The sequence below is a fragment of the Microtus ochrogaster genome, linkage group LG3 (genome assembly GCF_000317375.1).
Source record: "Microtus ochrogaster isolate Prairie Vole_2 linkage group LG3, MicOch1.0, whole genome shotgun sequence".
Taxonomy (NCBI): Eukaryota; Metazoa; Chordata; class Mammalia; order Rodentia; family Cricetidae; genus Microtus; species Microtus ochrogaster.
In genome coordinates this window covers 12,388,026-12,402,528 of record NC_022029.1, presented here as the reverse complement: position 1 = coordinate 12,402,528, position 14,503 = coordinate 12,388,026, and the positions used below count along the sequence as shown (strand labels likewise).

General features: G+C 39.0%; 1 protein-coding gene across 2 annotated transcripts in view; it reads left to right on the top strand.

Moving 5' to 3' along the window:
* Positions 1-1,059: 1,059 nt before the first annotated feature.
* Positions 1,060-14,503, top strand: part of Mmrn1 (multimerin 1) — a 43,424-nt gene continuing 29,980 nt past the window's right edge. For both annotated transcript variants that reach the window (XM_005360553.2, XM_005360552.2), the window contains exons 1-3: positions 1,060-1,628; positions 9,779-9,898; positions 12,208-12,314. In XM_005360553.2, the coding sequence (XP_005360610.1) occupies positions 1,060-1,628; positions 9,779-9,898; positions 12,208-12,314 (796 nt within the window). The remainder of the gene's footprint in view (positions 1,629-9,778; positions 9,899-12,207; positions 12,315-14,503) is intronic.

Sequence of the window (14,503 nt, the reverse complement as noted above, 5' to 3'; positions counted from 1 at the left end):
TGTGTATGTCATAGACTGTGAGAATGTTCATTTGTCTAGTGTCTGTTAGGAAATGTTTCAGAGGACAGAGCATAGCTGAAGCCTATTTCAAGGCATGCTGGAAAAATTAACTCATATTTCATAAAGGGTCTTTACTTCAAAAACATCTTTAAAAACTTTCCTTTCAACTGGATTTTCAGTTACCTAAAACTCCTCTGCTTTTGGTTTATAGCAATAATGTGACATTCCCCAATTTAATGCATTTTGTAAGCCTTCATTCATTTCTCAATGGCAAAATCCTAATCAAACACCATCACTCACAGATCTGAGCTGAAAAGCACAAATATTAACTCCTGAGCATTCAGTTATTGGTTTCACTGATAAAAAAGATTTTAAGGTCAAAATTCAAAATGGATTTCTTGTATGCCTTTATATTTTTCACTTTTAGATTTTGTATTACCTAAAATTGTAGAGATTGACTCTTAGTAACGATCCAACTGAGGCATATATATAAAATATATCCTTCCCTCAGTACAGGAAGGAGCGCAAAGATGCCAACTGTGTGCTGGTGTATGCGCCTGTGGGTATGCATGGCTCTCCAGGTGTGGCACAGAAGGAAGAAAATCTCGACAACATTTTTTCTTGGTTTCCTGATACTGTGCAGCAAAATATTAAACTCTTTCATCGAGCCTAAGAAATTCCACCCTCGACTGCCAATGGGAAGTGTTTCGCAAAGGCAGAGGGACTTGAGCGTAACTGGGAAAAGGAATGTGACTTCATGGTTTCCCCTGGCTTTTCCTGGTGATAATTGTCTTTGTTGTCCCCTCTTCCCTTAGCTTCTCAGAGGTCCTTTACCACATTCATTGATCCATCCTGGAGGGTCACAGATCGCCGAACAAGTACAGAAACAGGAAAACTGGTTTCCTGAGCACACTGTAAACACAGAAACCTGTTTCCTCTGCACACCCCAGATTGTCTCGACCCAGTTTCAGTACATTTGGTGCAGAAGTGGCTATCAGGAAGACTGGAAGGTCTTTGTCTCTCAATTCCACATGAAATTTTGTGCATAAATCTACTGCCATGAAGGGACCGAAGTTGTTTGTCCTGCTTTCCAGTTTATGGGGAGGGGTCTTGGGGCTTACCAACACCCTGCGTTCAAGCATTGCACCTGAGGAGGAAAACTTTCCTCTGCCTCTGAACTCCACTTCAGCTCCTCAGAGGGAAGTCCTGAGCCTTCAAGTGCTCTCTGCCACTCAGAATCCCTCCTCTCAGGCAGATGCAACTCCCAAGAGACCTTCGGAAGACACTCTACTGCTGTCAACAGTGCAGACCTCTGAGACAAGCACCTCAGCTGAGGGGAGAAGTCAAACACCCACACCCCTGGAGAAGACAGAGGCAGTGATGGCACCGCTGCCTCTTGCTCTCCAGAGCAAAGCCGGCCCGGGAGCAGGGATGGTGGAGCTTGCTAATGCCACATTGAACTTCCTTCAAAGTTTTTCCAGAAAGCCCAATCAACAAGCTATCTCCCCCAAGTCATCTGGAGATATGGGGAACAGGTCCCCAAGGGAAACGCACCTCAGCGGAAGTAGCAGCAGCAGAAGTCAAAGACCCAGCTATCAAAAATCCAGTTTTGAAACAACTAGAGAAAAGTAAGAAACATTTTCTTCTTGCTCTCTTTCTGACTGTGGTCTAGAGATTGGAAAGTGGTCTGAAGCCTCTCCTGCTCACAGAATTGTGCAAGGTTCATAGCATCACGTTGTGGTTGGTAGTGGCTTCAGAACTACAGTCGTGGCCTTTGGGAAGGGGGATGAGAGAAGGGCAAAAGGCTAAAAATCTCTTTTCCACGTGCTCAGAATCAGGGACGCCCACGCGCCACTGGGAAAGGGGAGAGTGGAAAGCCCACTTAAGAGAACTTAGCTATGGATGGCTCACAGAACAGTTGTCCGGAAAATCCCATTTCTGTTGTCAGAAATGTGATGAATCAGAAAGCAGGCTTTTCAGCTTGATTTAATGTGGCAGCAATCTGAATTGTGGGAGTCAAGTAAAACCGAGTATTAAGGGGTATTGTAAGAAAAGTTCCAAATGGGCCCAAAAACAAAACACAGAGAAAACATATGCCTAAGCGAGTGAATGTTTTATTCACATATGTCTTTGTCATTTGTGTATTTAGAGGTATGAGCCAAGCTTGTTAATAATTTTACCCATAGTGAAGTAGTTTCAAGAGTCTAAATTGAGTTAGATGTTATACCTATAATACAATAAAACTTAACTTAAAAATGGTAGTTCCCACCTGCTGGGTGAAAGCTGTTTTGAGCAAGCTGTTCACTGGATAACCTGAGGAGCAAGAGGTAGAAAAGTTAAAGCCAATGCGCCTGAGAGTCCCCATTCCTGTAAGTCAAGTCTATTTATAAAATTTCAAGGTCATAAAACTTCAAATGTAAGTATCATTTTAGCTAAAAATTCACTTGGAATTTGGAATAAACCAAATTAACTGTGAAACAAGTGTTACCAGCCATGTTTAATACGGAACGAGTGGAAGTTTGGTCCACAACAGCTAACACACATCCTACTTACTAAGAAGTTTCCTAGTAAATAATAATAATGACAAATGCTATCTACTGAGAATCTTCTAAATTGCTTTCATTTATCATTTTTATTTATCATGTTTTATTAGTTTCTGTAACCTAATTTTCTTGAATTTCAATAGAACTCTTTAACAGTCCTAGGAAATGATTTTGAGCTTTTCATATGTCTGTAATTGGAGAGTTTTGGTGATAGAATAGGGAGCCAATAAAGCATATGAAAAGACAAACTAAAGCACCACTTGTAGAAGAAGTATGTATCATTGCAGCACAATTAAAATTACTACTTAACTATTTTATAGATAAGCATTAGACTTGACATTAGAGTTGACATTAGACTTTTAATTAATGGTACTTACTTTAGCTAAGGCCTTTCTCCTCAACACTTGGGAACACTTATTTTTTGATCATTATTTATGAGTGTCCAGCATGTGCCTGGAACTCTTCCAGGCTTCAAACACACAAAGAATTTGAATGTCTTTCTACCTCTGTGAATATTTTCTACAAAAAGTAAGCATCACTATATCTACTGATTTTCCCAGTATCAACCTGTGTTTCAAGAAACCACATATGAAATGCAACTAGCTGAACAGCACTTTACTGTATGGATTCGCCACCGAGAACAAACTTCAATTGTTTCTACAGTAAAGACACATTTGGCTTACGAATTCTATTGTTCAGGGGCTTGGAGAATCTAGGCTTTTCTATCTACTCAGTCTAAGACATCCTACACATTAGACCGTCCAAATGACAGTGGTGTGAGAGAAAAGCAAGGTCTCTCTCTCTCTCTCTCTCTCTCTCTCTCTCTCTCTCTCTGGACACAAAGATCCAAAGACTCGAGTTGAAAGAAGTTTTTCATATTTTGATTTGATTAACAGTAACTTATATGGCATCTGTGTGTGTTTGAACCAGTTAACCATTATATATAACAATATCTCCATAACAAAGGGAAGATTCTGTCATTGTGTGTTTTTGAAGAGGTTAAATAATTGACTTAAAGTCATTTACTTAGTAGATCTCAGAGCAAAGAGATGGGCTGGGCTTTGGAGGCTTGGGGGCCCCTGGTGCTCTCCTTTAGCAGAAGAGAGGCATCATCTCAAGTGAGAAGACAGAACAAGTGTCTCACTTTTCTGTTTGTGAATCCCAAGGACTCTTGACTGCCTCCAGAATATATTTCAGGTTTCTTGCCCAGTTACTCACACAACCTTGCATATAGCCTCCAACCTTATCTTCTACCACACCCTGCCAGCCAGACTTCTAGTTCTTTGGTCCATAATATCCTGAACCTTCATTTCCTCTTTCCTTGTCCAGATAGCATGGTCTTTCTCTGTTTTCTATTGCTTTTACTCCTAATGGCAACCTTCTCGGACAGTTAGATAGCCGCTCTACTGCCTGCTGTGGTTCTCAGTCTTCAAAGAATTCTTTTTTTCTTTTTCACGTTTTTTTTTGTTTGTTTGTTCATTTTACTTTTTTGAGACAAGGTCTTTCTGTGTATCCCTGGGTGTTCTGGAAATCACTCTGTAGACCAGGCTAGCCTTGAACTCACAGAAATCTGCCTGCCTCTGTCTCTGAATGCTGGGATTAAATACTGCCCGGCTCAGAGAAGGGTTCTCACAAAGAACTCAAGAACTCTTTGCACATAGGAACCTCCTTCCAGTGTTATTTAAATCTCTACTGTGCTCTGGCCTAGGTAAAATGGTATATATAGCAAAGCAGAAAGGAGAATGTGAAATAGGGGTTCATATGTAAGTAGAGCTATTCCCAAGAAATACTTCTCAGTGAAAATAAACCCTGGGTGATCTTGGACAAGCACACCGTACCTTTATCACTCTGTCATGCTTGAAATTTAATAATAATTCTTAATAAAAGTGACTACTTGTGTGGATGATAGGTTCCTTTCTGCAAGGTTCATCTGTATTATTTTTGTCTGACTTGGTTCCCTTTTAGCCCTCTGGAGTGGGGCGGGGGGCTGTAGCTATGAGAGATCTGTGGTTTCCTGTCAGGCAGAAGGGGTGTTTCTAAATGACTGAGCACATTGAAATAGGCACAAAAAGATGAAATTAGTACTAGAACATTTATACGTAGGACAGACATTTGCTGGACACCCAATGTATCCTCAACATGTTGATGGCAAAACTCGATGACCAAAATTTCCCTCACCCTGCACCCTCATGAGACCCAAGTCACAGGGTGACAGGTCTGAACAGGAAAGGTAGTCTGTAGCGACTGAGTGCTTGTGCCAAATGTAGCATATGTGTGAATGCAGCTGGGGAGAGTGAATGGGGGTAAATGGACTACCCATTCTGAATGGCTCCGTAAGCCTTGGCTAAGAATAAGAGACAGAATGAGGTGTGGTACAATCCAGCCACCTGCTTAATTTATCCCTACTCATACCTACTACACATAAGGATCCAGTGGCTGTCATCTCGGTGAGCTAAGCTGCTTCTGAAACTGGAGGCCTCAGGAGATCCTCTACACTTCCCTCTCTACAAACATTACCTCATCTATCAGCAAGTCTCTTCTGCCCCTCGTGGTTTCCATGTCACTCTGCCTCTCTCCATCTTGTACTAACCCTGCCCTTGTCAGTCACCAGTCTCCATTCCTGGCTTCCATCAGTATTCCACTTCTGCGCCCCGCCCTCCATACAGTGAGAGTTCACGTAAACAAGAAAGTCCGGCTAGCGTTCTTCATTGGACATAAAGGTTCCCCTTCCTGATGACTGACATGAGTATCTCAAGTACTGACGTGAAAAGAGGATTGTGTCATACTCTCTTAGAATTTGTTTATCGTCACACACTTTTGCAAACCTAAAATGAAAAATAAGTGAAATTGGCTTAAATAAGGATTTGGAAATAGTTACTGGCTGGTCCACTGTACTTTTCAAAATATATTCTGAGTTCTCAAAGAGGTGTTTTTCAGAATCAGGGGGATTTGGGGTCTCACCATCTCTCTTCACACACACCATCTGCTTTGAGTCCACCGATGCTGTGGACTAAAACAGTTAACATCCACCTTTCCAGAATTTCATAGGTTTGGGGGTTTGTTGTTTTCCCTGAGTATTCCTTCTTCGGTGTCTAGAATGAGGGGGTCCTTTTCCTCTTCCTACTTTAGTGTGATGTCAGCTCTTCAAGAGACCGTCTCTGACAGCCTGACCTCATCTCTCTAGTGCACTGTTCCTTTCTCATCACTCCCAAGTTTCCCTTAGCACACTCACCTGTGTCTGCAGACAGCTGTTGTGCACATTTTTGTTGTTCGTGGAAGCAAGGGCTTTCCCTATGTTACTGGTAATTCTATTCACTGCCTGGAACAAAGAAAGAGCTCAGGGAAGCTGGGGAGTAGTGGATCGCTGCATGGTTTGGGGGTCAGATGGGAAATCAAAATTCAGAGGTAGAAATTCGGAAAAGGTTAGTGAAGACAAGTATTTCAGGTCATGGATGTGCATGGTCCTGAAAAGGGAGTCTGGAATTAAGAATTAAGAAAAGGGTTGGAGCTTTTTAGGGAGTATAAGCCGGCCTTCAACTTGCTATGTTACCTAGACTGACTTTGAACTCTTGATTCTCAGCTCTGATATGCCCAGTGCTGGATGGGCAGGTGTGTGTCACCACACCTGATGTAACTGTGTTTGATGGCCTAATAGTTACAGGTGTCTGCACTGGAGGTTTTAAATGAATGGCCATGGAAAGGAGAAGAGAAATGAGTGATCAACATACAGCAAGAGGAAAAAAGTAATTCAAAAATACTATTGAGAAGGAGTAAAGCAAGAACTGAGAACACCACAATTTCAGTCATAGAGATACATAGTTTAAGCGAGCTCCTTGCTCCAGCCTGAGTGACCTGGAATGTGAGGGATTGTGAAAAAACAGATGACATCATGGGGAGGGGGTGTTTAGAAATTAAATCTTGTCCAGACAAGTCTCTATTTTCCCTGATGTCCTAAGTCCACACAGTATTTGAAAAGTTACAGTTAAGTCTGAGGACATTGAAATGCCAGAAACATCACGTCAGAGAGGAAAGTTCTCATCTTGTTGACAAACATGTACTTCCATTACGTCACTGCCAGAGCAAACACTAGAGTGTTTCCTGCACTTTAATTTCTCCCATTAATCATAGACTTCTATTACTCTTCTTTTTCTTGGCATGGTTGCTATAAACATATACATCTAAAGTGCTTGAATTTGACAAGTGCTTGTTCAGATCAAGTAATTAAGTGAGAAACTTCTGTGTTCCCACACCTTTTATCTTTATAATTATACAGCTATAAGTGAAAAATATACTATTTAAGGAGACATGTTGAAAGAGTCAGTTGACAGGAAGGACCAGCTGGTTAAGCAGAAAAGCAGACATCATACATCTAAACCTGCTTTGTCTGCTACTGGTCAAAGTCTGACCCCTGCTGGACCAGAAGTCATCTGCAATCCTCTGCTGAGATCATAGCCTGACCCCTGCTGGATCAGAAATCATCTGCAATCCTCTGCTGAGATCACAGCCTGAGGAGAACCAGAATTGAAGAGAAATAAAATTTGGTAAATTCTTGAACAAGATAGCATCACAGTTTGACCACAAGAATATGTGTGTATCACTTGTCTGTAATTTTGTGAGCCCCATTTTAATAGTACTTTATTATTGATCTTAAAAATAGAAAATAAGTTCCACCCAAAAAACAAACTCCAGCTATATCAAGGAATGGGGACAATGTAGCTCTCTTCTCACATCCTATCACAAATACTGCACATAGCCACTACCATCACACTGAACATCTGGTACATGGCAACAGTGTCACATCAAGAGTATCCTACACGGTAACTGTGACCCTGAAGGCTGTGTGCCGTTATCGTCTGTCACTGATAATGTGATTGCACTCACTGTTCTACCATTCTGTCCCACTCCAGAGAGCAAGTACTGGTGCTAACCACGCTGCAAATGTGGGCGTCAAAGAGGTGCTCCTTTGGCTTGTTTGTTTTTGCACTAGGTTTCCGCCTCGCCCCTAAAATGTCCCCCAATTTCAATTGTTTCTCCCAGTAAGTTCTCCCTCTCCTTCAAGTTGATCCCCTTTATTCCCAACCCCATGTGCCCCCAATCCATCCACAAAATCTATTCTATTTTCCCTTCTCAGGGAGATTCATGCATCCCTTCCTTAGGCTTTTTTGTTACATAGACTCTCTGGGTCTGTGGACCATGGCATTACATTTTTTTTTTTTTACAGCTAATATCCACTTATACATGAGTCCATGCCACATTTTATTTTCTGAATTTGGGTTACCTCACTTGTTGTGGAATATTGCCTTATCTAGGTAAAGATTGTTTCATTTACTTATGCTGTGGAATATTGCTTTAACTGTGTAGAGACGAGTTGCAATTGCTTGTATTGCCTTTGTTAGTGATGTAAAGACGGACTTTTGTTTATGCTGCATTTTAATGATGTAAAGATGTGTTATATTTGTTTCACTTTGCCTGCCTAAGGCACCTAGTAGGTCTAATAAAGAGCTGAATGGCCGGTAACTGTGCAGGGAAAGAATAGGTGTGACTGGCAGGCAAAAAGGAAAAGTAGGAGGAACAATCTAGGCTCAAGAGAGAAGAACGAGGAGAGAGCGAAGAAGAAAGAGAAAGACATTCCTGGGACCAGTCAGGCAGCCGCCAGTCAGATAGTTGGAGTAGAACATACAGAAGAAAAGAAAGGTGAAAAGCAAACACCTGAAACAAAACATAGGTGAAGAGAAGCAGGTTAAGTTATAAGAGCTACCAAAAACAGGTGTAAGATAAGGCTGAACATTCATAATAAATAATAAGTCTCCACGTCATGAGTTGAGAGCTGGTTGGTGGCTCAAAAGAAAGCCTGGTGCCCTCACTTGGGACGATTTTTTTTCTTAAGCTCCATCCATTTGCCTGTTAATTTCACGATGTCATTGTTTTCAACATCTGAGTAATACTTCACTGAGCAAATGTACCACATTCTCTTTATCCATTCTTCAGTTAAAGAACTTCTAGGTTGTTTCCAGTTTGAATAAAGCTGATATGAACATAGTTGAGCACATGGCCTTGTGAGAGGGTAGACCATTCTTTGGAATACACCCTAGGAGTGCTACAGTTGAGTCGTGGGTAGCTCTATTCTCAATTTTCTGAGAATCCATTATATTGATCTCCAAAGTGGCCGTACAAGTTGGCACTCGCACCAGCAGTGGAGGCGTGATCCTCTTGCTCCGAATTCTTGACAGCACTTGTATTTTTGACCTTAGTCATTCTGATAGGCATAAAATGGAATCTCAAAATCATTTTGATTTTCATTTCCCTGATGGCTAAGAATGTTGAACATTTCTTCATTCAAATATGCTTAATGGCCATTTGACTTTCCTCTCTTGAGAATTCTGTTTAGATCTGAACCCCATTTTTTATTTGTATTATAAAGTTTATTGGTTTTTAGTTTCTTGAGTTCTTTGTGTGTTTTTAATATTAGCCCTCTTTCAGATGTGGAGGTGAAGATCTTTTCCCACTCTGTGGGTAGCTTTTTTTGTCTTACTGACAGTGTCTTTTCACTTACAAAAGCTTTTCAGTTTCATGAAGTCCCATCTCTTAGTTGTCGATCTATCTCAGTGCTGTGCTAGTAGTGTTCTGTTCAGGAAGTTGTCTCCTATCGATGCATTCAAGGCTCTCCCTCACTTTCTTTTCTATCAGGTTCGTTGTATCTGGATTTAGGTTGGGATCTTTGATTTACTTGGACGTGAGTTTTGTGCAGGGTAATAATCTATTCGCATTTGTCTACATGCCTACATCCAGTTAGACCAGCACTTTTTGTTGAAGATGCTTTCTTTTTTCCACTGCATATTTCTAGCTTCCTTATTAAAAAAATCAAGTATTCAGAGGTGTGTAGATGTACATCTGGGTCTTTTATTTGATTCCATTAATCAACATGTCAGTTTTTATGCCAAACCATGTGGTTCAATTTTTTTACCTTATATCTTATATCTCCCAAAGTAATATTCAGAGGTCTAAGTCTTTGATCTCAGTACAAATACTAAAATTAAATATAAGAACAGTTCAGGATTTTTCTAAGCCTAGCAAAATGTAGGCTCTGATTATTTTCATCATATATTGTCTCTTCAAATCTCCTTAGGTACAATTATCAAACACTGTTCATTTTCTTTTCTGTATTTAAGCAAAGGTCTTTGAAAATGATTTTGACCAAAATTGAATTTTTCTACCAATAATTGTTGTTCACTCAGGAACTGGTGTGCGTATGTACATACCAAGTTATCTCCAACAGTGATACTGGACACTCACAGCTCTTACACACCAAATGGCAGAGGATCCTGTGGCTGGTCCAATGGACTCTGTTCCCAAAGGTATGCAATATTTTCTGAAATTAGATGTTTTCCATGTAAACCTAAAATATATAGGAATAGCCATTCCAGGCACTGTATGACTAAGCAGAGAAAGAGAGTCTCTATATTAGATTACATAGATTACCTTTAGTAAATGAAGATGTGATTACTAATAATACCTGTGCTGTGTATTTTCTTTGAGAATCATGTGAGCTAATACACTCATGTACTCAGCTTACTGCCTAGTACCCTGAGAGTGCTTAGGGGGTGTTAATCTTGTTTCATAGTCACTGTTATATTATTAACCAAGCCTGGACTGAGGCTCTTGTGAAAGGCATAGTAGATAACAGCAAAGATTTATTAACATTTTTTAGATAAAAGTCCATATATAATATGACTTGTATTAAAAATATAGAAAATCATTACCTGTGATTGTGCATGTAAAAGCAGCTCTTCTTTTGTATGTCGTAATGACCATACTTAGATGGATATATTATTTATATATTATATTAGTAACCATGTTGTTCATGACACATATTTCTGTATGGCTATAAAAATTAATAAATAAGCATTTCTAAAAGTTATCTTTTTGAGATATCAGAGTAAGTAAAGGCCTGGGAAAATGATATTGACAAAAATATTTTCTCTAACAATGAATTTTTTCCAATAATGGTTGTTCCTTCATTTATAAATAAATGAATATATTATATATTATGTATAGATTATATTAGTAACCATACTGTTTATTACATATATGGATATATTTTATTATGTATATGTCATATTAGTGACCATGTTGTTCATTGTACATATGAGTATATTATAATGGATGGATGTCCATACACACATATACTATTGTCATGATAAGGCTGAGCTCTTCATAAATTCTCTGAATCCACATAGCAACCATGCTTGACTAGAGATGTTCACAAAGAAACTGATAAAACAAAAGAGACAGAGAAAGAGAGAGAGAGAGAGAGAGAGAGAGAGAGAGAGAGAGAGAGAGAGAGAGAGAGAGAGAAATTATAGCACTGCTACTCAAGCCCTGAATCTAAGGTACACAATTATCATACAAATAACCCAGGCAATGAATCTGATGCATCAACAGTCTGGAACAATGCACAGGAAGGACACAGAATATCCAGGTGTTTCTGAGTCTCTTGAGGACTGAAATTCACTGTCCAGAGAGCTGAGTACATCGTAGGGATTTGAGAAAGCTAAGCTGTGGCCCTGCTTTAAGCTGTCTTTCCCTTTGTGACAATTTTCTTGTCAAGGAAGGCACAAAGAACACGTTGTTAATTCTTGAGTAATGAAAACATTACTATGGTAATCCTTATCATATTGTTCTTCTGGGTTCAAGGTGAGTTCCTCTCCTGCTCTTTACTCTTTTCTAAACCCAGCTACTTTATCCTTATTCCTATCTCTTCTCTTTGTGTCTATTTGAATGGGTCTTTGCATTTGTTCATGATTTCTGTATTTATACAACAGATATCTAAATTTCTTTTATTATATCAACATTTCATGCAGCAGACACTCAGTTTGCCAGAGCAGAAACATCGACCATCTAGCATGATTCAACAAAGTTCTGAGTCCTAGAGTCAATCCCACAAGCTAAATAAATTCCACCTTCATTCCTTGTTTAACTTTAGTAGTTGGGCTAGAGATGATAGTCCCTCCAACAGAATTCTTTACTGAATATAACTTATTAAAATAGATGCAGAGGAATGTCTTTTAGGGCTGGAAAGAATGGTGTTGCTCGTTCTGGTATTGAAAAATAACTTCTGTTCTACCTGTCATGTTACTGCAGAAACTGAAACCCCACTAATTCAGCTCTTCACCAACAATCCTTGTACAGTTTACTAGGGTTGGCTGTGACAAATTCCCGTACCATAAGCGTAACTCATACAATCAAGATTAAAATTCCAATTCCACCAGTTTTAGATCTGGGCATTTGAGCAAGTTATTTTACCTCTCGATTATTTGTGCTCCTCAGCTTTAAAGCACAGTATTAGAATTAAAGTTAGTTCTAATACTGATGTAGCTAGAAAACATAATGCAAAGCAAAACTATCTTATCTTTGGAAAATGAAGTGACAGATATTAATTTAAAATACCAATAGTAAAACTACTCATGCTTTTTGCTGCATATTCAAAGAAATCCTGTTGGCTATTTTGAATATAATACTGATGATATGTTTAAGACTTTATAATAGTACCAAGACTAAATGGTTATTACATTTTGGGAATTATTCTAAGCACTTTATATTTGTAAGTCCAAATTCCATCTTAACATAAAACAAATAATTTTGTATCAATTGTTTTCCTCTCCAGATCGCAGAAGACATCCAATGCTGTCTATAGGATGCAGCATAAGATTGTGACCTCATTAGAATGGAGATGCTGTCCTGGATACATAGGGCCAAACTGTCAGCTCAAAGGTATATGCCCATAATAACATCATAATAAAAATTTCTGATAAATAAGTAGTTGAATGTGTAACATAAGGGCCTGCTAGTTGGGGTTTCTTTCCTGCCAAGTTCCCACAGTCTTTAGTTCCCAAAGAAAATCACACAGAGGTCTCCATAAGTTGTAAACTGATTGGCCCATTACCTCAGGCTTCATATTAGCTCTTATAACTTATATAGTCCATTATTCTCATCTATGTTAGCCACATGGCTTGGTACCTTTTTCAACAGGGCAGGTCACATCTTGCATCTTAGGCGTTTGAGACAGGACTGCAGAAAGAACTTTGTTCTTCCCAGAATACTCCTGTTCTCTTTGCCCTGCCTCTACTTCCTGTCTGGTTCTCCCGTCTATACTTCCTGCCTAGTTACTGGCCAATCAGTGTTTACTTAAAACATAATTGACAGAATACAGACAATTCTCCTGCATGAATGGATCAATTGTGCACCAAGGAAAATTACTAAGCAGCCAGATGTTAAATCTGCTGCTGTTTTCAAACTTCATAAGTCACCCACAAATCTCATAACCTGCCCCATCACTGTTCCTCTCATGCTTATGTTAGTTTTAAGAAATGAGTAAGAAGATCTCACTGTATTACTTATTATTAGCTAAAACTACAAAGACATGCCTTCCTTAAATATTATTGTAAATTGTCATTTCATACTTTAAATAAAATGATTAGAAATAGCCCATATAAAATAATTATACAACACTCTGGCTTTGTTACAGTTCAACTACTTGACATAACAGGGATGTGAATGACAGTTCATGTTAGAGAATATACTATGTAACTTATGAATAATTAGGTGAGTTTTTTTTTTCATCTTAAAGAAGTCATTTTTTTAAAGCAGAGATTTTAAGGATGTCCTGGCAGAAGGCTGACCAAGCACACAGACACCTGCGGCAGCCTAACATCCGTGCACCTATTATTCTGCTTTCAGATTAAACAGCTTTTCTTTGACAAATAAGATGTGACATCTGCATTCATATTTTAAGTGGATGAATATCACAAGAAAGGCCATTAGCAGTGGTGGGGAATTCAATCAACAGTGCAGGAGATTGTGATTAAAAATTAATGTAACTGTGAAGAAACCATTAGGAGTCACATTAAGAAGCAGAGAATCATATGCAAGAGCTGAAAGAATCATGCAGTTTAGTCAGGGATATTATCCATGGCTAGCCAGCCCATGCAGCGAGGATCTGTGGACAAATCTTCCACACTGCTCTTTTCTCTGGGCCTGGTTTAAGTTACATAGATAACATGAAATCCAGCACATTTTCAAATGTATCAGTAAATTTTTACCTTGTAACCAGGTAAAATAAAACTTTTACCAAAAAAAAAAAAAAAACAAAAAAACATTACCCACACTGAAAATATTTAGAAATGAGGTAATACAAAATATTTGAAAAAGGTCCAAATATATTACTGTTTTCAAAGAATTCATTTTTATAAGGTGTGCAAATATAGTCACAGTGTTACAGTGCATTTGTTTCTTAAACACATTTGTACGTTATTTAAAAATCTTGACACTATTTGGAATTTTGCTTATGTCTTTATTTTTCTTCTTATGTGAAAGATACTTAGAGAATATTAATCCTCTGATTGCTTTTTTAAAGGATAAAGTGTTGGTTTGCAAAGTGTCTTTTCAGATGCAGGCTGTCATTACACACCCCACTGCACAGAATAGCTGACTGCAGGTGGCAGGGAGCAAAGCGATATGTCAAAGCATGTCCTGGGCCCAACCGCTGAGAGCTGGGCATGCCCCACTTTCAGCTTCCTGGGCTTGCTAATCGATTCTTAACTGTTACGGCAGACTACATGCATGCAGATGAGAGAGAAGCTACAGAACTCCAGGATGGTAAATTTACCCACAAGAAACAAAACTAAGTGCTAACTATACTGCCGTTGGCTTCTTACAGGGATTACCAAGTATCTGAATGTAAGTGGTTTATATTCTGTAGTTAATCACATCTGAAATTCTTCCTAGAAGCCACTTATGGCTCTCTTTAATGTTAGATTCGCAGTTTTCTGTTTCAATACATGTTGACAAAGAAAAGTCTCAGAAAAGCATCAGTGATGGTTTCCTGTCATAGCCACCAAATTTAAGCTTCACAAAAGGCCAGCATTTGCTGATCAATCTGTTAGGTGTCTTTCCTATAGAAA